Consider the following 24,170-nt stretch of genomic DNA (forward strand, 5'->3'; position numbering starts at 1 on the left):
CGCCATTCTTTTTTTGCAAATTGCATTGACGTTCTCTATTAAGGGCTTTGCAGGAACGTAGATGCACCATATTTTCTAACTTGAAATCTCTTGTGAAATAAAGTATTAGCTTTGCCACTTTATTTATTTCTACATCCCCTAGGGTACATCATTGTAGTGGGGTTACGTAATACAATACAGTTTTTCACACGCAGCCACAAACATTTTTTGAAAGCACAGTTTTTGTTTTCGAAAGTATATTTAGATACAGAAATGTTGTAAACGAGATGTCAATAAGAAGACATATTATGACTCTGAGGAAGTTAGAAATCGAAGAAAAAGGTGGTAAACGCTGAATTTAAAGTTCCTCTGACGATGTATTCTGGTAGACAATATCAGTCATGAATCCATCTTAGAAAAAAGTAGCTTTTGTATAACGTATTGGATGCTGTCGTAAGTTAGCAAGCTGTCCAATTTTATGTTCCTTTTTGACGCAGTTTGAAAGTATTGTCGTTTAAGTATGAAGAATTGTACCAACGGAATGTTTGAACACGTTAGTTCTGCTCAGCTACTCTTAACTCTTTTTGAGCGGTCTCGACTGCCCGATATAGATAGATAGATAGATAGCTTATTTTGTGCCGGTCAACAGCCGTGAGGCCTACAGGACAGTACACTTTGTCATGTTTCGCACAGTTGCGTTAACAATAAAAAGGATATTACATAGGACAGTGTGGTTGTCGAGGAGCACAATAGAAATCAGTCTGACGCGTCATCAAATCCTAGTTAGTTAAAAATAAAAGTGGTTGCCACGGCACACTAAGATAAAGTCAAGTGAATATGTCATCATTTAAAAACATTGAATTGTATGTATCTTGTAACCGAGTCATTGGACACTTTGAATGAATATCTGTATAAAATGTTTGAATACATTTACACGCCTTCCCAGATGGGACACGGAAGAACAATGATGAGAACAACTCGTCGCAATCAAGAGTGCCATGCACAACTTTCTCAAAAAGTTCATATCATGTGCAAGCCTCCTGTCGTGAAGAGACTGGAGGCCTATGTCTGCTAATACCGAGCTATAGCTGTAAAAACGCCGACGACCAATGTGCCTATCGTATACAATACGAATAAATTTCCGCTGTACCTCTTCGATTACATTGCTGTAGCCGAGAGAAACAGAGTTCCATATTACGGACGCGAACTCTAAACGCGGCCGGACAAGTGAACAATATAAAGAGATAACACAATGAGGGCTTCTAAATTACATGCTGCGTCCCATATGTAATGGGACGCAGCATGTAATTGTTTTGTCCTTATCATGAGCAGTGTAAATAGCTGGTTTTTGCAGACTGGACAAACCCGAGAAACCCAACGGATAATTTTCTCTACAAAAGGCACCGAACTGCCTGTCAATCTCTCAACTAAGCGGGACGACGTGATTCTTTGTAGGACTCAGGAATGGTACGGTAAGGCTGTACACGGCTTTACCAATAAATTCCAGGTTTGGCGAGATGCAGCAGACTGCAACACTGGCATCATCCATTCACTACTTCTCAGGAAAGATCACCAGATGGGTTGTTTCGTGTGCTCAGTATACTGGAAACAAGCCTATAGAGAGCGATGTGCCATATGGGGTAGTTATGTTGCAACAATCATAAAAATTACAAACGCGCTTTTGTCAAGCGCTTACTTATCCCTTGAAAAGAAATTAGTTTGTGGTTTGGATGAATCATGTGTACCAGGGAAAAAAGTTTCTTTTTATATCGAAGATGGAGCGAAAAGCCGGTCTTCAATAACACTACCACAAAATCTTATCCAAAGTAAATGCCCCTTTAAGTCCTGTGGTTTTAGACACCCTTATTATTTCCTGTAGAACTTAGCCGTCGATTTTGTTTAGCCGAGTGCTCTGAAGCTTCATATCGTAAACCTGCTGGTTATAAACACAAGCTACTGGATGGAGTACTGAGTAGCATATGTAACCGGTATGAGATATCTTATTGTTCGGGGGTAAGTTTATTGTTTTGGTGTATTTATATTTCCTCTCTTAACTCTATCTCTTTAATATGAAAGGTGTTAATGATCCACACTTCATTACAAAAAAAGAAACTGCAAGTTCTTTAAGATTTAAGAGGATAAAACACGGCAGAACGATGGGAACTTTTGTGATTTCTGTGACGCAACCTAAACCATACGTGGTACGTGTATCAGATCTTATGTTATTGTCCAGTTTCAGCCAGATGCAAAGAGGAGTCTGGCAACCTCAATAAACCAGTTTCTTTAGAAGACAAACTGAACACATGGTGTCAGAAGTTGCTCGTTCCGCGGAAAGAGCGATAAACTAAGAAGGAAGCTAAATCATGGACGCGCTCAAGCCTCCCGAGGGCCCGAACTGGACAGGAAAGGTACCGGAGAAATGGCAACAGTTCAGACAACGTGTGGAGCTGTATCTAAGGGCGACAGAGACCACCAAGCGAAGCAACGAACAAAGGGCAGCCATCTTGCTTCATGTGGCGGGACCAGATGCCATCAATGTCTAAAACACCTTTACCTTCGCACTTCAAGAAAACAGGAGTACAAGATAGTACTGAAGAAGTTTGAAGAGAACTGCATGCCCCGGAAAAATAAAACATACGAACGGCATGTTTTTCGTTCGCGAAAACAAGAAAGCGGTGATCCGATTGAACAGTTCCTGCGAGAGCTACAACTGAAAGTGAAGTCGTGCAACTTTTTGACTCTGTCGGACTCCATGGTACGAAATCAAATCGTATGTGGGGTAACGGACAAAAACTATGAGAGCGTTTGTTGCGTGAAGATGATCTGACGTTGGAAAACGCCATACAACTCGGAAAGGCCTATGAGGTTTTTCAGCCACAGAATGAAACTCTCGGCGGTCCCCGACGTGTCAACGCGGTAGACAAAAAGAAGAGAGCGGACATGCTTGAGCGGAAGGTCCAGCTGACGGGAAAAATTGTCCTAAGTGCGACCGCAAGCACGACCCACGGTAGTGTCCTGCATACAAGACAAAGTTGAACAAGTGCCAGGATGAATCACTTCGCTGTGTGTTGCAAAACGAAGGTGTTGGTAGATGACGTAAAAGAACAGGACGACAGCGACTTCGGCGTTCTTCAAATCAGCACTCGCAAGACTCAAAGAAGAGAACAGTCGCTGGTCAAGGCCCTTTCAGAAAACAAAGTAGTAAATCTGAAAGGAAACAGCGCTTACATTGAGTACTTCATCGTGAAAAAAGGGACGCCAGGCCATAATGGGATTAGCAGCTAGTGGGCTCCTGGGGCTGGTAAAGCGAGTGCGCACGGTGGAAGAAACTATGGCCCAAAAAGTCGAACAGATGTTTCCTAAGCTGTATAAAGGACTGGGGTGCGTCAAACGGGAGTATAAGATTGTCCTTAAAGAAGGAGCAGAGCCAGTGGTTCAACCGACGAGAAAAGCGCCACAAACTCCTATAGGACAACTCAAGAAAGAACTCCAGAGAATGGAAGAGACTGGAGTCGTCACCAGTGTCAATGTAGCTACTGATTGGGTAAGCCCAATTGTGATAGTCAAGAAGAAAGTAGGTGCTCTTAGATTCTGCATGGATCGAACATCCAAGGCAAGTGAATGAGTGCATCAAACGGCAGCACTACCAAATGCCACGCCGTGAAGACTTTGACGCAGAACTGGCAAAGTCAAGTTCTTCTCAAGGCTGGATGCAAATAGTGGGTGTATCGGGCTTATCATGTAAAACTCCTCGCATGACAAGGCACTAGTCATGCTCAGTGCGCCCGGCGCTATCTGATCAATACCGCCGACGTCCATTAAACTATGTTCTTTTTGCTCTGCACAAAATCCTGTCGACTGCCTCTTTATCTTCAATGATACAGTGGGTACCACCAAATACCACAAGATCAGAAGGCCTCTCTAGTTTGCACGCTTGGTACGCCATTTGGACGCTACCGATTTCTGAGACAACCATTCGCCATGTCATCTTCACTGCAAGTCTCAGTTCAACAAGTCAGGACCGAAGGTTTTGATGGACTTGAAGGGTTAAGAGTGGCGTTGATGATGTACTCGTATGGGGTTGCTCCATGGAACAGCACAACAAGAAACCATAGAAGAGCCTGAAGAGAACACTGGCTAATAAGCCAGTGCTAGCATTTTTTGACCCCCGAAAAGAAGACAAAAGTGACAGATGATGCATCACAGTATGGATTGGGAGCGGCACTCCTACAGCTGAATGATACAGAGTGGCGTGCAGTAGCATATGCGTCACGAGTGATGACCGACTGTGAAGTGCGACATGCACAAATTGAAAAGAGACGTTCTCTATCAAGTTTGCCTGTGAGAAGTTCTATGACTTTATTTATGGTCGCAAATTCACACTGGAAACCTACCACTGACCATCGATCTCAATAGCAAAGAAAAGCATTGAAAACCTGCCACCTCGGCTGCAGCGAGTTTTTATTCGCCTGATTATGTTCGAGTTTGACCTGCGGTATTTACCTGAAAAGAACTTGGTGCTAGCCGACACATTGCTTCGGGCACCAGTGAAAGAGACGAAAACGAAAGTGACAGAATTGGATGAGTTGAAGCACACGTTGTCAACATAGTGTCCACAACACTGAGTCAAACGGCACTTCCGAAACTGCAAGAGGCCACGGGGAATGATGACGAACTTCAAGAAGATACCGCACGCATCTACCAGGGTCAAGAACAACAGGGAGACCTCAAGGGGTGTACAGCAAAGTTGACTCTGGTCAACGGTGTCTTCTTAAAGAGCTCCACAGCAGTTGTTCCTAAAGCTTGCCGTGCAGGCATACTGGCAAGACTGCACGAAGGACTCTTAGACATGAGCAAATTCTAGCCAAGAATGAATTCCAACATTGAGTCATACATATCAAAATGTGCAGCTTGTCCAGCATTTGAATACCGGCAACCTGCTGAACCACTGATTATGACAGAAGTCCCTAGTAAAGCCTGGGAGATGGTTGGAGCTGATCTGTGCCAACATGCAGAATCGTCATACCTCGTGATATACGACGCCTACTCGAATTACCCTGAAATTGTGCAGGTAACAGACTAGTGCTGCTGCAGTAATAGACCATATGACAAGCTTTTACGCCAGGCATGGAATACCCAAAGATATCTGCGCCGACAATGGTACAGAACTTGCAAGCAGAATATTTGCAGCATGGTACAATTTCGAACATATCATTCCGAGCGCGAGATTTACAATAGCAAATGGACTCACACAAAAGGGGTCGAAGTACTCAAAAGGAGTATAAATAAAACTCGGTATGCCAAAGAAGATATATGGCTAGGGTTGCTAAACTACAGGTGCACACTACTCGAGAATGGACGGTCACCTTGCAAGTTATCCATGGGATGACGAATGCGATCTTAACTGCCAGACTTCTCAGCTGCACAAGGACAAAAAGGGGCAAAACAAAAACAAAATGTCAGTGCTGGTAGGCATTTGGAGCCACTAGGCACTGGACAGACGGTGTGTCAGCGAAATGACGGAAAGGGGAAAGTCGAAGCACAAGTCAAAGATCAAGTGGCGCCAACATCCTATGTGGTGCAAGTCGAGAATGGTGCTGTGTAAAGACGGAACAGGCAACATTTACTTGTAAGCAATGAAGCATTTTAAGAAACAATCTCTCGGACGACATGGACGTTCCACCACAAGTGCCCAACGAGGAAAACGTGCAGCACCAGGAAACTCGTGACCATGAAAGTGAAATATTAGATGGTCCTACAGACCATCCAGCGCCGGTGCCTATGCAACCTAGCACTAGAGTGTCATCAAAACCAAAGAAGAAAGTGAAGGCTACTTATGAGTTATGATGAACAATTCAACCAGGCACGTCAGTCAAGTTGTGTTTCAAGTTTGTTTATTAGAATAGAAGATGCATCAGATCTGATGTTAATTTCCAGTTTCAGCCAGCTGTAAAGATCAGTCTGGCAACCGGAATAAGCCAGTTTCGTTACAAGACAAACTCAACAGTACGGTTTAACGGGGTAGGCAAGTTCACAAGATATGCTAAATGTTCCTTACAGCTCATACCAACAAAAAACGTAAATTTCTTACGGCTTGGGTGTTTCCATAGAAAGGCTAACAATAAAGCCCTTAGTCTCATAGAGGATCTAGGTATCTCCAGAGACAACTGCCCTTCAGCGACCGGTACTGTTGACATAGTTTTATCAGAACTGTCCAATTTTTGTGAGCGAGGAATTCCAGACATGCTTGCGGACGAATGGCATCCTACGGATGCTTGTTCCTCCCTTACCACCCAGCTTTCCATGGGACTGCCGAATGTGCGGAAGGTATGATAGAGTAGAAGTTGAAGATGGCTGCATTGGGTAACTTTCATTTACAGATAGCCAGAATTCTGATGTCGTACAAAACATGCCACATTAGGTGATGGGCTGTAGTCCTGCTGAACTTTGATTGGTGCTGAAGCTAAAGATTGCGCTGGGCTTTCTGCGGCCAAATGTTTTGACCCCAGCGAGTCTAAAGCAGCTTCATCGCAGCGTGCAGAGCAACGGAACGTCGACATTCCAAAGCACGCAATAGTCCGTTTACCGATAAGCCAGTAGTGTGGTGAAACCCACACACTCCTTGGACCAGTGGTGCGTCTCTCGTTCACCACGTAATCGCGCTTCCGTCCACACACTCACGCAGATAGCACGTTCACATGACGAAAAATATATTTATGAGATGTCAAACACTTCCACTGAACAGTCCACTTAGGGGTGAACTGAGTAATGGTGATTATGCTCACGTGTTTTTTAACATACATTGACGGCTTGGTGTTTAGACCGCCAGGGGCTGTGAATATCTTATTCGCTTGAGAAGGCTGGCAAACGAACGTGCCGACAGAGCTTTCTGTTCCAGCCGTTAGCTGCCATTGATTTTGCTGGAGTCACCAAATCTGTCCACGTTCCAGCAATGGATATTAACGAAGTCGCTGTTGGCACTATAGCGGCTAGAACTGCGGTCCAACTGCAGTTTAGGAGGAGTTCCTCGCGCGGGCAACCATTCCACCGTAGACTCTGATGGTGAGGCACAGAGGCACCCAGTTCGGTGCGACCACTGACCTCGCTGCCTGTGCAAAGCCGTTGGTACAGCAACCGACTACAGACCGCCGAAGTAGCTGAATCCAGAAGCTAGCTGTGCAAGTTTCTACCTTTTGTTTTTTCCAGAATTCTTTGTTTCGTTCTTCAGTCTTTTATAACTGACAACTCTTTCTTGTTAGGAGGTAACAAGCGTTGTGACCTCGGTATTGCCGCAGAACCTCCAGGTAACATCATCGGCGCCTTTTAAATAAACATGCCACAACCGTGGATCGGCTGTGAGCAATTTTTCTGGGACTCGGGTATTTCGTCAGTATTCATTTTAATCATGCAATCATGACATTCGTCTTCAGTTAAAATGAAAAGAAAATAACGTATTTTCCGGGTTATAGTTCGCGGACCATACGTGTTTAAAAGTAGAAGCATTAGGTTGAGGGGACTATCTACGCATGCGAACTATACAGGAATTTTGTTTCTCAAATTCGTTCATTATGACCAGACGTGACACATCTATTGAATGAAAGAGTATGTTAGCTATTATTTATCTATAATACAAGGTTTTCTCTCCAAAGGTTTTTAAGGCGTGCCGTCTATCAGAAGATTTTCGTGTCGACTAAGCACCAAATGCGGACTATGCACGGCGTGCGAGCTATGCACCGTGTGCTCACTACCTAAGCAAAAGCTTTTGTTTCTGACCCCAAATTCGCCCCTGCGTTTGCGGACTATAGCCCGGAAAACACTGTACAATGGGGATGATGGACAACTCTGGACATCCGAGGTATGCCTGATATAAGCATATATTAGATTCATCTGAAGTGTATCTCTTTCTTAGTCTCAGTCTAGTGTGTTCGATGTTGAGGACGGAAGATATAAGGTGCGACCGACTCCGCACTTAAATGTGCCCCGAGGAGTATTGAATAGGTCGTGTCTGCTATATGTGGCGAACACGCATATAATATACCGCCCACCCTTTCTCTCCTTTTTCCATGACGGCTCTGAATTGCGGAAGGTGATTGTAAGCTCATTCAAGTTGCTGCTAGTTGAAAACAAAAATGCTCGTCGTCCATCGTCCCTAGTTTGTTTTATTCTTTCTGTGTCAGTCAATTTTACCAAAACGCTCTTCATTTAATGTGAGGCTTCTGATATTGCATAAATATGGTGATACCAAACTTTGCTGGCTTAAAGCATCCTGAAAACTTCTAGATAATGACGACGCGCGTCCGATTTCCCGATTTAAAAAAAAAAAATTGCCGGAGGCAGCTTAAGCTTCGCCTTTAAAAGTGGAACGCGATAGCTAAACATCTAAAGTCGCGCTCGTTCCCAAGCCGTCCAGCGAGTCTGCGTGACCTAGTCGGTATCTTGTCTTTCGTCTCGTGACATCACGTGTGACGTCACGTGTGACGTCACAGCTGAAGTCTCATGTGACTGTGACGTCATGACCCTGTCGACCATAAGGATTTTATAGTCCCACCGACACCGACGCCGACGCCGGGTTTTCTGCTACACGAGTTCCTAAACGCTGTCGCGTTAAGGAACGAACGCCCGCTCGAGCGCTAACAAGCAGACACATCACTCGCAAAAAAGAAAGGAAGAAACGTAAGGCGTTGCCTTTGGGATGATTATTTCAGTATTATGTTCCCTCTCCTCTAAAAAGGGAAATCTTTTCCACTCTTTTTTGCTTTTATCGTCTACAAAAGCACACATATTTCGTTATAACAGCATTTGCAATCTCAACAAAACGTCGTGTTTTCATTGGTCAAATGTGATCCTGGCTGCCGGAACAATGCTCCTTCCGTCGCCGGAGATCACCTCGTTGTGTTCAATCGTTAATTGCTTTTTTAATAAGGAAAATGGTCGACATCTGCACGATTTATGGATTTCTTGGAGTATTTTATGGTGCGCTGCGATCATTATGTCGGGTGTTAGGAGATTAAATTGCTATTCGGCAAATGTTCGAACGTCGACTAAAAAAATCAAACGTACCGGACCACCTACGGCTGAGCTTTCAAGCTTGCTCTTTAGTGGAGTGAACAAAGGAACTTGCCGTCAATGAAAGCGTCCTCGGGGAAGCCCAGAAGTTGATGTATGACAAAGAAGTTCCATCTCGACAGCGGCTTTCCGGGAGTGAGCGAAGCCTTTGAGCTTGTCGACCGCTAAACCCAACTCAACGAAACCACCGACTCCGCGGTAACTCTCGTCTCATTGAGCTGCACTACAGCGGAGTCACTCTCGACCACAAAATATTCATTTATAATAACTGCGAGGGCTGTCAGTTTTAATGATTGTACGCAAGCTATTTGACGAGCTTATCGAAAAGTAGCCAGAAAGTTTCAGTGCCGACAAAAGCTTAGAAACGTGGTAAACGGCACTTTTTCTCGTTCTTCCCATAGAATTCCGTGAATCGGCTGGTGCCAATTAGTGGGCGCCGGTGGCGAGTCTCGGCCCCTGCTGCCGTGGCCACGGTCCGCGATCCAGCTTACAATAGAAATCAGTCGTGCCAAATTTAAACTGATGGGCGCCACAGAGCTCTGTGGCGGCCATCCGCTCGTGCATGTTGTTACCGAAATCGCAAATCTCCTTTTTTTGTAGTTTTTAGTATGCTTACTACGTGGAGCAAGCAGTAGTCCAATTTTACGCGTATTTTCGCGTTTTTTATACGTCCACTTACTGTGTAAAAAAACTATAACCACTATGACTAGTAGGAAAGTAAGCGCGTACTAAAATGGCGCTGCTAACGCAACCACTCAGTTCTTTGGCTGCCTCTTTCAAAGACGAATTCCTACGAGGAAAGCCGCGTTGCTGCCTACATACGAAGTGCTGATGGATACGCCGAAACCTCGCGTTCTCGTGCCTAACGCTGCTTCTTGCGTGAAAGAGGTGAGAGTAACTGTCGGGAACGACGGCCGAGTCGGTGTCGGAGCGATTCGTCGTTGCTCACGGAAACCAGAGGCTTTGTTTAGTCAAATATTTAAGCCCCCGGGCGACAACATATTTTATTTGAAAACTATGCGGTCTTGGTGAAAATTCAGCCGGCATGAGGTCCCGAAGGTCGGCTGAACCGTTACGCCAGTTGGAGTAGTGTATACGCAGTCGGTGCTCGTGGGTGGGTGCCTGCGGCGGTTTAGCGCGCATGGAAGAATAAGGATGGCTGTATGCAGCCTAGGCTTTCATGCCGGCGAAAAAACGTTTAAAGCGCTGGGCCTTCCTCCTAACGGCTGTCTCACGTCAAGTGGCCGCCATTTTACGAGGACATCGCAAGAAGCAGCCTATGCAGATGTGGGATCGCGGAAGGAAGTACACGTTCAAAGGAGGTTATTTTACATGAGACCTCGCGCATAAAAAACTACAACAAGCCATACGTGCCCGCCCTGTTAAACCGTTTACGCATGCAGAGGTGTCGATTTTTGCTAACGGTGTAGTCTTTCTGCGCCCGCAACAACCGCGCTAAAAGTCTGTGAGATCAGGGCACGAGGTGGCACTAGCGGTCTCGTGAACTGGCGCCTGCCTCGTATGAACTAAAGTCATGGCGGCTCATGGAACTGGAAGCGGATCCGCAACCGGAAAGCGGATCTGCGCGTTCTGAACCGCAAAGCGGCTGGGATCGAGCGGTTGGGGCGTGTTTTTGCCAGACTACTTCGGAATCGATTTCTCCCGCCCGCTTTCGCGAACTGCGAAGTGGCGAAAAATCTCAACTCGACGCTGACGTGACGTCAATGGCTTTCGTAACAAGATGGCGCCTGTCGCTGGGGAGGCGTCCAAGGCGCTGTAGTCTTAGCGCTGAAGCAGATAAAGAAACGAAGAAACGTGATGTTCACGTCCGTCACTTGAATCCGCCGCGAAAAGAATTGACTCGTAAACGTAACGGTCTTCGCTCCGGTGATTAAATATAGGCAAGAGTTTTTTTTTAGAGCGCAGCTCTTAGGGGCCCGTTTCCGGCTTGAGCGGCGTCGCCGTCGGCGTCGGCGTCGGCGTCGGCGTCGGCGTAACCGCGCGGTGCATCATGGGAAATGTCCCATAATGCACCGGGCGAGCCCCCCACTAAGGTCACGTGACCTCGTGGGGGGTCACGTGACCCCCCGAAGTCACGTGGCCCCCTCCTCGAGGTCACGTGACCCCCGCCGATGTCGCGTGACCCCCCGATGACGTCATCGTCACTGATGACGTCACCGGCATCCACATCGTCATCGTCATCATCACTGATGACGTCAACGGCATCCACATCGTCATCGTCATCATCACTGATGACGTCACCGGCATCCATATCGTCATCGTCATCACTGATGACGTCACCGGCATCCGCATCGTCATCGTCATCATCACTGATGACGTCACCGGCATCCACATCGTCATCGTCATCATCACTGATGACGTCACCGGCATCCACATCGTCATCGTCATCATCACTGATGACGTCACCGGCATCCGCATCGTCATCGTCATCATCACTGATGACGTCACCGGCATCCACATCGTCATCGTCATCATCACTGATGACGTCACCGGCATCCACATCGTCATCGTCATCATCACTGATGACGTCACCGACATCCGCATTGTCATCGTCATCATCACTGATGACGTCACCGACATCCGCATTGTCATCGTCATCATCACTGATGACGTCACCGACATCCGCATTGTCATCGTCATCATCACTGATGACGTCATCAGTGACGTCACTGATGTCGTCACCGGCATCCGCATCGTCATCGTCATCATCACTGATGACGTCATCAGCGACGTCACTGATGACGTCACCGACATTCGCATCGTCATCGTCATCATCACTGATGACGTCATCAGTGACGTCAGTGATGACATCATCGGCATTGGGGGTCACGTGACCCCCAAGGTAACGTGACCCCCCCCTGGTTAGTTTAACCCCCCCCCCAGTGCCCTTCCCTCCTCCTCCTCAAGAGCTGCGCTCTAATTCGGCGTTACAGGGAGTTGTAAGCGGCTTTCATTTTTTTTCATTTTTTATTCAAGGTGTCAAAGTTTTCGTTCTATGCCTTGTTAGTCTTTGCCCGTAGAATATCGAAACCCGCCCCCGATCGATCAAAGTGGCAGCTTTTGCGACCACTAAGACAGTCGCGTGATTTACTGAAAGCTTTCGACACAGTGCATGTCCACCACAAAGGCGTCGTGAGCCCATTTGCGAAGACGTCGTGAGCCCATTAGCGTAGCCAACGCATTACCGCGGATCGGGCAAGGTACTTTCGCTAGCTCGACCTGTAACGTTTACTACTACCAAAAGAAATAAGGGGCCCCAACTCAAGAAATAAAATGTACTTGCATGACGATGTATAAGAAATCCACACGACATTTATTCGAGCTTAATGTCAAGCAAGTACTCTCGATCGGCGTGCGAGTGACGAGAGGAGAGTCCGCCACAACGAAGCCGCGACCGACTAGCACCAAACACATTCCCTCGCACCACGGTTCACCAGTGCCGCTCACAGCTCCGGAAATGATAAGAGCGAACAATGCGGTGGAAAAACTGGGCCTCTATTTCAATAACAAGGTCAGCTCTTTATGCGGAAAGGGCCACTTCGAAGAAAGAGTCGTGCCGTTCTCTGCTGAGTCAGCAAGGCGCGCCCACGTCTGGCTGGGCTTTGCTTGTCTACGAAGTCGGGAAAATCGCCGCCGAGTTTTGTGGGTCTATGTCTCTTTTTCGCTGCCCGAAACTCGTAATGCGTGCGAAGAACGACCACCCGAAGAAAAATCTTTAGAGTGCCAAAATAGCTCTAGTTTGGCTTTGGATCTTGGATTGAAGTGGACTTTGGCCATGTTGAATTAACCTGAGGCTGGGGTAGAGAAGAAACGTCAGAACGTAGAAGAGACAGAAAAAAAAAACAGGACGACGTCTCCAACTCATCTCAATGACGTTGTCCTATTTTCTGTCTTTCTACATTTTGACGTTTCTTCCTTTCCCCAGGTCAGTTTAACATGGTTGATAATCACCAGCTCTTCTGCACCCTTCTTATATTTTCCCTGGACTTTGAGTTGGAAAACCAAATTGTCCAACGCAAGTCTCGAAATATCACGTGTGATCGTCGAGAAACCGCCAACCGCGTCTCGGTGTGTCTGAACGCGGTCGCTCGGAACCGTATTCGCAGCCGCTTCGCAAACGGAACTTAACCGCCGGTGTAATTGCGCCATTTGTGAGATCGGTCTGTTGTAACCATTGAGGTAGGAAGAAGAGGAGGCGACAGAGAGGTTCGACAAAGCAATGAAATAGGAAGTTTTAGCAGATCGTTTTTTCGCCCCGATAATGACACCCGATAGCGATGCGATGCATGCCCAAGGCCGCCGGGGGGGAGAGGAGGTGTCTTAATCGGGGTGAAAAGACGATCTGCTAAAACTCTATAATACCAAGTGAAGCCGGAAGTTGAAGACGCGGCCGGTGGAACGCCCCCAAGGGAGACCAAAGCCACTCTAGGCCGCTGCTGGCCCCAAATCAGTCCTCCTTTCCGTCCAATAGCCCCTTTTGGGGGCTTTTGGACGGAAAGGAGGACGGAAGGAGGGCGGCCAAAAAAAAAAATTTGGGGGTTTTACGTGCCAAACCTACGACGGGCATCTGGCACGCCCCAGCGGAGGACTGAGGATTAATTTCGACCACCTGGGGATCTTTTGACGTGCACCCGAAAGCTCGGTTACACGGCGCCTTCTCCGCAATAAGCCTCCGCCATATTGCGGGCACCTCGGTCGGGATGCGGAAGGAGGGCGGGAAGGAGGCAACGTTGGGGCGTGTCCTTCTAAACCGGAAGTTTCTCCCGGATTCACCTCTCTTGGAGTCATGTAGCCTCCAGAAGACCCCAATGATTGAAACTTTAGAGCACTCCCGAGCTTCCTACCCGCTCCAAGCATTTCTAATATTTACTCATTTAGTGTTTTTCGTCGTTCGATGACATTCAGAGGATCTTTGATTGGAATCATATATTTATCTTGAATCATTAAAAAGTTTATCAACCTATTTTTGTTAAATAAATGATTTATCGTGATAATTATCGACCTATATAATACTTCCTATCGACCGTACAACTGACATGTAAAGACCGCATTAGTGTAGCTTTCATGTCTTTTTTTAAAACATATCTGTAAGTCCTTCAACAAAACGCCCTGTATTTCTTAATCACATACCTGCCATGCATCTTGCAAGGGCCCAAGTTTTTCGTAGTTGAATGTAGGGTTGTTTTCTGGGTTTTTTATGGTCATCTTCCTCGTCCAGGGAAAGCCGGGTTCCCACCGGCCCTCCGTCGTAGGCCACATCATGGTCGCGACGACGCACGCCAACGACACAGCGTACTGCGGCCCCATTGCAGAGGAGGCTATCCACATTCGCTGCTGCTTTGAGATCGACTGAACACTGCCTAAGTTATATAGGAAGTTTGTATTGTTTTTTGTCTTTTTAAAATACAGCTGTACCGGATGATAGCTGACGTGTTTGACAAGACTCTGCTAAGAGAAAAGCATTCTTTAGAGAGCGCCGTTGGTTGAGTCAGGAGCGACCTCACAATATCAATGGAACAGATGTTCGCCATACGCAACAGAATACAAAAAAAAAAAAAAAGAAATTATGAATTTCATTTTTACCGACGCCCTCGTCGCTTTGGTGTCTGTGGTTGCTGCAGACACTAACGCATGTAACAGCATTGAAGCGACATAAACGACAAAGTCACATTTCGCTGTACGCGTCGTGGAAATAAACCCAATATTTAACTGACGCGATTAAGAAGAAAAACTGTAGCTGTGTGGGCGGATGGGCGTATTCCAGATCAAGACAATCACCTACTTTTTATTGCACCCCGGCTTGCAGTGGTGTGGGTAGTTTATGATAAGAAACAAGAAAACGAGATACGACGTGGCCAACTATAGACACTGACGTCTTAGGCAACACAATCCGTGGCCGGACCCAATAGTCTTATTATCGCTCAGAATCCGATTCGATTTCGGGATTTTCTGATAACATCGCCCACGAAGGAACCACAAAGCGAGAATAGTGAGTGTATTAAGTCGCACGCTTGGCGTTTATGAGCCGTCAGTGACTATATATAGGATGTCTCATGTCACCATGCTCGAGCTAAAATAGACAGTAAAAATCGACGCCTGCATGTAGCAATCTAAACTTTTCGTCAAAGGTGTATTACACAGGTCAGATTTTTATTTTGGTAAACTTAGAACGCGTAGCTCTCTTTCTGTAAAATATAGGGCCAAGAAACTTCCCAGAGTCAACGGCGGACTGCGACGCAGACGACGAAGTCGACTTGAGGGACGCGTTTGGCGCTCGTATTAATAGATGGCGCTAGCTCCTTATCAAAACTGCTCGCAACCACCGTGGTTTATTAAAATGAACATAGTTTTCTTTTTAAAGTACCTTTGGTTTAAGAGTTAATGCGGACAATAAAAGCAAAACAAAGTTTTAAAAAAACGTGTTGCATAACGACGGTGTTTTTGCTGCCAACGACGTCGCCTGCGTGTCGTCTGCTCTCTTTCGCTCGTCGGCTTCACCCAACGTTTTTAGTTTAGTTTAGCTACGGAATTGCTCATTTACGCTGCATGCACGAGCAGTACCACCCTCTCTCACCACGACTCGCCTCCCTTCATTCGGCGCACCGGAGGTCTGCTTTGGTAAAGGCAGTGTCTAGATGGCTTGCCGCCGTACTCTATATGGAGCACACAGTTCGTAAACGAAACTCTAGATGGCGCTTCCAACGACGGGAGGCGGACTAAAGTGAGTGACGGGGGGGGGGGGGGGGGGCAGCATCTCCCGCGGGAGTTCTACAACTGAGGTAATCTAGTAACTTTGGCTACACCTTCCGACGCTGCTCCTTACTCCATCTGTCATTACGCGCGCCGAACGCGCCCCGCAACTCGATTCGGTGATCTGCGTCGGCGTTCTCCTTTGACCAGGGCAAGTTTCTTGGCCCTATTTTTTTACAAAAAGGGGGCTACGATTTTTAATTTTACATGAAAAATCCGACCTGTAAAATACAACTTTGACGAAAAGTTTAGATTGGTTTGTGCAGGCACCGATTTTTACTGTCCATTTTAGTCCGAGTTTCGTGGCTTGGGACATTCTATACATAGCTTATAAAACAGTTATTAGGTCAATAATAGAATAAAAAAACGTAATTTGGAACTTTTTTTATAAATCACACCCTACGATTTTAGAGTAGGCTACAAAAATCCGTAAACCGGGGTCACACTGCTCATACATCATATAAAGAGAGTTCGCAAACACGCGTCACTGCAATGTCCGTAATTCGAATGCCGTGAGCCCAAGGTTCCTCCCTGAACTCAGTGCCACTCGGCATTGGAAGCACGGATCTCGCGGTGAATCTCGTTCGAATATCTCTGCAGCCTGTATTTTTTTTTTTGTGTGTGTACAAGCAGCGTGACCCCGGATTTACGTTTATATTTTGAACGTAAGAGGTGACATTCGTTACTTATCTAGCCCAGAGAGCTGGTATTTTATTACTGACAAAAAAGAAATCGATCTTGCAGACTTAAATTTGTGCGACCAAATATACGTCTGCATTAATTAATGAATCTCGATAATTACGTCCAATTTTTGCAAGGGTATTCGGCGTGACGACGGCAAAGATTTCTTTCATATTTTTGGTGCATATCGTTATATTGGTTTTAAATTTTCATTATTCCTTGAAATGGTGGACGCGTGGAATGTACTTTCTTGTGTTATAGTAAAGTTAAGCCGAAGTCAAACAAATATTTGTTGCGCTTCTCGTTTAAATTAATTATATATTGAGTTTATTAGTTTCGTTTAGTTCTTTGGGCCGTTCATCGTTCCTTCTGATTACTTTTTTTATATTGTTGCAAAACACCTTTCAGAGCCTGCTTAAGGGATTAGAAGAATTGTGAAAACAACAACAAAAAAGGAAAGGCATTTACAACTTCCTGTAATGCCGAATTAGAGCGCAGCTCTTGAGGAGGAGGAGGGGAGGGTGCTGATACAAAACTTTAAAGTATGAAACAGCGAGTAAGCGGACCGGAAAGGGACATCTTTCATTTTGCAACAACGTAGAATGGCACAACGATAACCCCCCCCCCCACCCAAAAGGTTTCAACGTTCTGAAAGAGGGAAATGAGGTATTTTTTTTTAAAGGAATGCGAATTTACCGTAAATATAAAATCTTAAAAAGCGCTGGCGTCACGACGAGGTATCTCGAACCTGGTTATTTTTGATTACTTAGAATTGGACCATTGTGATTGTCAATGATAATGAAGGTGCAGAAATATTGTTCTCTACAATCCCAAAAGGAAAGAAAAATGTGCAATAAATATAAAATTTTAAAATGCCCTAGCGTCACGACGAGGTGTCAGTAATCTAGTCATCTCTGGTGTTAGGAATTCGACCTCTGACTTTGTCAATGATAATGAAGGTGCAGAAACGTTGTTGTTTACAGTCCCCATGGCAAGTGATTCAAGGATTTCTCTTCCAGATCTGTTGTTGTGCCCGCCCAGTATTCTAGTAACAGAGAAATACGGAGTACAGTCATCGCACGTGCAGCAGTGAACGACAATTGTGTGATACGATTCATTTGAAGCCTTTGATGCTTCCGAGTTGTGTTCTCTGAGTCGCTGGTTGATGCATCACCCGGTTTGTCCAATGTTCTGACAGCCACAGCTTAGTGGAATTGAATAAACCTTTCTTTCTTCGCATTCTACGAACCTTTTGGCATGCATTACATTGCACCTTCTGGGACTGTCACTCCATTAACATTTTTATACATCTGTTTTAGGCGCATACGACAGGAAAAAACAACACTGGTGTCGAGCTTGGACGCGATAGATCTTAAACGGTGCGCGGAATTGTGCGTGTAGGGAAGCACAGCGAAACGAGCTTTCTTTTTGGAAACAGATTGCCAAAGTTGTGGTCTGAGAATAAACCTGTCAAGAGTGGAACGAGGTCGGTCAGCAGGAAAGCCTGCTTTTTCCAATCTCTGCTGCTGCAACTTGAGGCTACTTTCAGAGAAATGCGTGGACGACTTGGAGAATGAGGAGTTGAAAAATGACCTTACTATGCCATGCTTAACTGACTTGGAGTGAGCACTGGTTAAAGAGAGGACTGGCTTTTTCGACTTCTGCTGCAAGGCCCAACAAAACGTGAGGAATGAGGATGTAATTGTAAATCCAGGAATTGCAATTTTTCCGTTAAAGGAGTGTACCGGCTAAAAGTCAGTCCCGCCACACTGACTAAAAAGTTCAAAGAGGCTGTCAGCGGTCACAGTGTCTGGATAAATGACCAAGTAATCATCAACGTACCCAAACACTAGGAAACCCTGGAAGGGCTTGTCCAACTGATCGTTGATAGCCCTGCCAACAAAAGGAAGAAATATTTCACTAGGGAAAAGTGCAAGGCTAGAGTTTATACAAACTCCCTTCTATGGTCTGTAAATATTTCCTTCCTGTTATACTAAATTGGACTGCAAGTAAATATTTATCAAGTCGATAAGCCCTCATCCGAAACACCGGAGGAATTATGAAAGTCCAAATTCTGTGTTCATGGATCGCATTAGTCACATAATCTAAGATTAGTTTTGGTTCTAGGCTGTAATACATATCTTCAATGTCGAAATACATACTTGAGTGCGGAATGAAACTACAATGAAGCAGATTGAAGCGGAGTTTAATTCAAAGGAGTTTTGGACCCTGAAAGGCTCAGGGAGGATGATATTAGATTTTTTTTGTAGATAACGACCCAGATGTTTTTGCCAACAGCCAATTTCCGAAATTATGCTCCTGAAGGGAACTACATACTTGTGGGTCTTTACAGTAAAGAACACAGACAAATACTGTTTGGCAGGACTACGGATGACGTTCCTAAGAGAGGTCAAGTTCAAGGAGGATCAAAGTTCCTTTGTCCGCGAGCGCACCCTATCTGAAGGTCTATTAACCAACACGCTCGTTTTAGATTGTAACTGAGGGTGCTGAGGGGACGGTATGCCCCTCCTCCCCCTTGCCTCCTTCTCCCTCCTCATTTTCTCCTCCTTCTTTCTCTTCCCCTCCTCCCTTCTCCCTCCTTCTTCCTCATCTCTAGCTCTTCGTCCTCCTCCATACTCCTCCTCCTTCCTCCTCGACCTCCTTCACTCCCTCCTCCTTTCTCCTCCCCCTCTTCCTCCCGTCTTCCTCCCACCTTCCTCCTCCCTCTTTCTATCCATAATTCTACTGCCTCCTCCCTCCTCCTCCTTTCTCCTCCCCACCTCCCCTTCCCTCTTCCTCCTCGCCTTCATCCCTCCCCCTCTTTCCGACTGGACGTTTCCCATAATGCAACGCGCGGGTCACGTGTGAGACCCGCGCGTTGCATCGTGGGTCGTTTCCCATAATAATAGAATAGAATAGAATAGAAAAATGCAACGCGCGGGGCCCTCGTGACGTCACTGGTGGCTCTCGTGACGTCAATGATGACGTCATCTGCTGAGTCCTTGTGGGAACGTCCCCTAATACAACGCGCGGGTCACGAGTGGGACCCGCCCGTTTGCGTTCTTGTACGTTTCCCATAATGCACCGCGTGGTTATGCCGATGGCGACGCCGACGCCAACGCCGCTCAAGCTGGAAACGAGCGCCTAAAAGCTGCGCTCTAAAACCCCTCCAGTGTTGTTGTCAAACAGCAAACTCAAAAGTGTCCAAGACTCGCCGAGGAGGACAGCATGCATGTAGTCTGGAACAAAGGATTCAATAACATTAAAAAATAGCAAGTTGAGCAATGCAGACGCATCCTTAATCTCTCTGGAATCAACACCCTGTGATGCAGCTTCATACATGTAACGAATTTCACTTTTTGATTGTCTGTCATCAACTACCCCTGCAAAGACCGTATTGCAAATTGAACTGTTAACGAGAGATCCAGGGTGCAGGCACCAACTGCAACCGCAACAGGAATTAAACTGCATCGTGTTTCGCAGAAAAAGGGCGGGCCACCGAACCCACACTGCAGCATACTGCGAAGGTCTTACTTAGCACCTCAGTGCCGTTGCGCTTCCATACAAACCCCTAATCACACAGAAGCTCTCACTGTTGCACAAAACGTTTCATGTACAGCTCCATTGGAGGGTGATTCTTTCCGAACCACACACTAGAAAGAATGACGTTTCTCAACCTCTTAAAGAACGATATTTCATTTATAATAAGTTGAAGTGACCAGATGGAGAAAATTTTTATTTGTATAGACTGAATGTACAAGAAATGTTACTGGGATTGCAAGGAAACAATAACTTTTTAACAAGTCTTTGCACGTTAAATAAGTCCACCACATATGTCAGAAAATGCATTTGGTCGATTGAACCTTGCTCTCAAGAAGCTATTATAAGAAAAAAAAACACTCTAGAACACTTCTCAGCTAAGACGCGAATGAGACTGTCAAAGAAAAAGTTCTATCACATTTTTTACATCAAACATCTTCTTACAAATCCGGCACTTCTGTATGTCCAGCTGAACAATGGTGGTCAATTCAGCAGTGCAAATGAAACAATAATAAACCAGATCAAAATTCTTGAAGTTTAGTGATTTCTCAAACACATACAGGGAGCTAGGCACAACCTGCCTTCCAAACAAGCTGTCTACCAGGTACAAGGCGTCCCTGATCTCAGTAATTCAACGCCAGCTGATGATAACAAACAAAATAATCTAAACGAGGGCTCCCGCTTTGGTCACCCTCCACTACAAGCAAGTTCATCGTCGAATGGCACACTTCCTCCCATTCACAGAAGGGTTTCTCATCGGAGGCGCCTAAGAATGTGTCGTCTTTAATTGACTCTTCTTAATCCAAGTCGTCTTCTGAAGATTCAGAGAAAGAGGCCTCTTGTGCAACAAAAATGGTCTCAATTTACGACGCCAGATATAGCACAGTTGCACAGCATCAACAAACAGCCCTCGCACTACAGGACGCAACTCTACCACAAATGTGAAAATAAAGATAGTAATAGACAATTTGCGAAATTCCCAAGAACCAAGGAACATGCAGCGATTGTGATCACAGGCACTCACCGTGAGTATAAAAAAATTCCGAAGCAAAAAAACAAAAAGAAGGCCACGACGAAGGCTCATGAAACCCTGTACTCTTTTGAGACATTCACTTTAAAAAATCATTTTGCAGACGCAAGCACGTGCTGCGCTTTAACTACAATTCCTGCAGGAAACTTGATGCTTAGGTAACTTAGCAGAGCGTCAATTATATCACGCGAGGGATGGCAGAGTTCTCTCAAGGCTTGACCTACAAGATTTTTCAAAGTTCTCCATTGAAGAAGACATAACAAAATAGCCTCGTTAGAATACCGAGGAAAAAGAAGTCGCTAAAGTTTTGCTGAAGTTATAGCACAGTGCATGAATCTGTGCGGCGACTGATGTTCCCTGGTGCATTGCATTAAAAATGCAGTTGATCACCAATCACGACCCGCATCTAAATTGTATGCTTAGATGTGCCATATGCAATAAAATTATATGCTCATCTGTGTCAAGGTATGGCAAACTTCCAAGTTAATGAAGGGCTCAGTGCCAATATACAAATGCAGGATAAGCAACTCACTTTCTCAGGAAAGGTTATGAGCCGCACACGTTTGACCTCTGCTAAGGTTGTCGATATTCTCGTCTTCACATAAAGCTGTGCTTGCCTTAACCAGCGATCGTATGATTCTCCATTACGCATTATGTGTCAGAAAACAGTGTTATGTGGAAGGCAATGCTTGGCTTTTAGTACCTTCATTCCTATAGGTTACATAAACGAACCCGACGCTGCTGATTACTCGTCATCACCGCTTCCAACCTACCAGCACTGCCAGCTTTCCTTCTGCTACCCTTGGTAATAAAGGTAATGAAGGCTGAAGAGAGCCAGCCTGCAGTCACTTTAATTGGAGATCACCAGCTGCCCTCTTTCTCAGAGCTCACAAAGAGGCTATTTAGATGTTCAGTAGGCACAGTTTTTCCTAGTTTTCTTCTCTTTAAGTTCACAATGTTTGACTGAATACTAACATCTGGTTTCGTCTAAATGAAGAAGACCATGCCACACAAATTAGAGTATCAAAGTAACAGTAGTACCAATTACTATGCTCCAAGCCATGAAAAATAATTAAAAATTGCATGACATCGCGAGTGATACACCGACAAAATTCATAGACTTCACTCATAACACCATATAATTTTGAAGAAATACTGAAGTAAAAATTGGAAGCACGGGACATTTATCAGAAAGTCATTTTTAACTCGTTACTTAGATCTGATATTTAAACGCGCATATGACACCAGTAAAAGACGTAGTCAAGGAAAGTTTATACTTCATACATGAGTTGCTGACGTATGCGCGTAGGCCGCCGTCTCGGAAGTAAGCATCTTGTTACCACAGTCTACTACCCCTCTGACAAACACGAAAACAAATCGGCGTTTCCGAATGCATAAATCGCGACCAAGTGCACATATTCAACATGGCCAACCCTATGTTGGCTTTCTGCACCAAAGCTGCATTCAGGCCCAGGTAATTATGTGTGAATCATGCCTCCCCGGCACGGCGCGGCAGTCAGAGGACATGAATGTCATGGTTCTCTAACCGACGATGCCAGATGAGTTTCCAAAATAGCTTAGCAGACATACACCAGGTGCAACTTTCTAATAGTTTTATTATTTGGAAAATTCAAATTAAAAGAATTGGAATAACAGAGTCCACCTCTGAGCAATGAAGTTAGAGCTAATACGGTAAAGCCCCCAAGGTTCGCGAGCCCTTGATATTCGTGAATTTCGCGAATTGAAAAATTCGTGAAATTTAAGGGCACGTGAAAATTTCGGTCCTTAAGAGTTTTATTGCAGGCGTCTGGAATTCTCGAAATTTAGTGGCCGCGATTCTGTCCTCTGTGACCGAGTCGCGGGAAAAAGGGGCCGCGAAAAAAAGGGGGTTCCAGTAGTTCTCTTAGTACCGCTCTAAGGACGCCCCCAATTATCTTTTTACTCTTTAAAAAGTTGCATTGAGAAAGACCTTTGTAAAAAAAAAAGATTAAAATGAAGAGACATTCATGTTGGCAAAGTTCACATTATTTCGTAAATTAGAAGCAAATTACAACCAATGTTGTACGGAACAGCGTTCCTGGAACGCGTTTCTTCGAGGAGGAACGAAGGAACACCGTCGTTCCATTTGGCATCGGTGGAACTGGAACGGGAACTGGTTACTTTTTTACTGGAACAGAAAAGGAACGGCGTTCCTTTTTTTCGCCCTGTGGGGTACATTTTTTTAACGTTTTGAGAGGGAAACTCTAAAGTATAAAAATATTATCGTTATGAAGAGCAGAATCTCCTTAACTTCTTGGTTACTTATCTTAGGGTCTATTTTGTGTAGTTCTCGTTTAGTAACAGTCGGGTGCGGGAAAGCTAGTGAACAATGTTTCTTTTTTCAGTGCCCGAAACTACGGTACATAAAGCAAAAATTCAGTCAAAGGAAAAGATATAGAAAAAGGGACGTTTCAAACTCAGCTAATTTCTTAGCTTCCACGAATCCTCATACACCTAGAAATATAACACACACTATAACCATCACTGAACTTTCTCAGAGATGTAGAGTTACAAAAAAAGAACATGCTATCAGACATAGAGCGCACCCTTGTACCCCGAACGTTGGTCACTTAAACGATACACAAAAATTAACCTTTAATCATCTTACCCTAATCCCCCACCTTCAATCTGAACAACGAATCTAACATTCACGAAGAAGGACTTGTAGTTTTCAAGACTGACCTTCCAAATGCCGTACCCCCTTCTTCAGTTGATCATTTTGCGGACAGCAGCATCGAGAAGCAACTGTTTTCAAGTTCGAACAAGGGCAAATGTATTCATGTTTGCCCACCGCAAACATGAATATGGTTAAAACTTAAAAGCTAAGATTTTTAAAGGTGAATATATCAACAAATGAAACCCTGCTTCGCTCGCTTTCTTCTCCTGGCGCCCTTCCATGACGGCATTCAAATTCGTACGTTGTCATTTGATGGGATAGATTAAAAAAAAATAAAAGAAACTTTGCTCTCTCTAACTAAATATGGTAATGAGCAAAATACAAATGTAGCGTATATGTAACGATACGTTCCATTTCTTTCACTGTAACGGGAACGAGTTTCTTTTT

At 45.2% G+C, this 24,170-nt stretch overlaps 1 protein-coding gene across 1 annotated transcript in view; it reads right to left on the reverse strand.

The window, feature by feature from the left end:
• The window catches only part of LOC121837927, a gene marked incomplete at its 3' end in the record, with an annotated part of 40,287 nt that extends 25,914 nt beyond the window's left edge, over nucleotides 1-14,373 (reverse strand). Inside the window, exon 1 of the mRNA XM_042293812.1 lies at nucleotides 14,197-14,373. Coding sequence (XP_042149746.1) covers nucleotides 14,197-14,373 — 177 coding nt within the window. The remainder of the gene's footprint in view (nucleotides 1-14,196) is intronic.
• Nucleotides 14,374-24,170: the final 9,797 nt, after the last annotated feature.

This window comes from Ixodes scapularis, unplaced genomic scaffold, assembly GCF_016920785.2.
Source record: "Ixodes scapularis isolate PalLabHiFi unplaced genomic scaffold, ASM1692078v2 PGA_scaffold5__190_contigs__length_132052651, whole genome shotgun sequence".
In the NCBI taxonomy this organism is placed as follows: Eukaryota; Metazoa; Arthropoda; class Arachnida; order Ixodida; family Ixodidae; genus Ixodes; species Ixodes scapularis.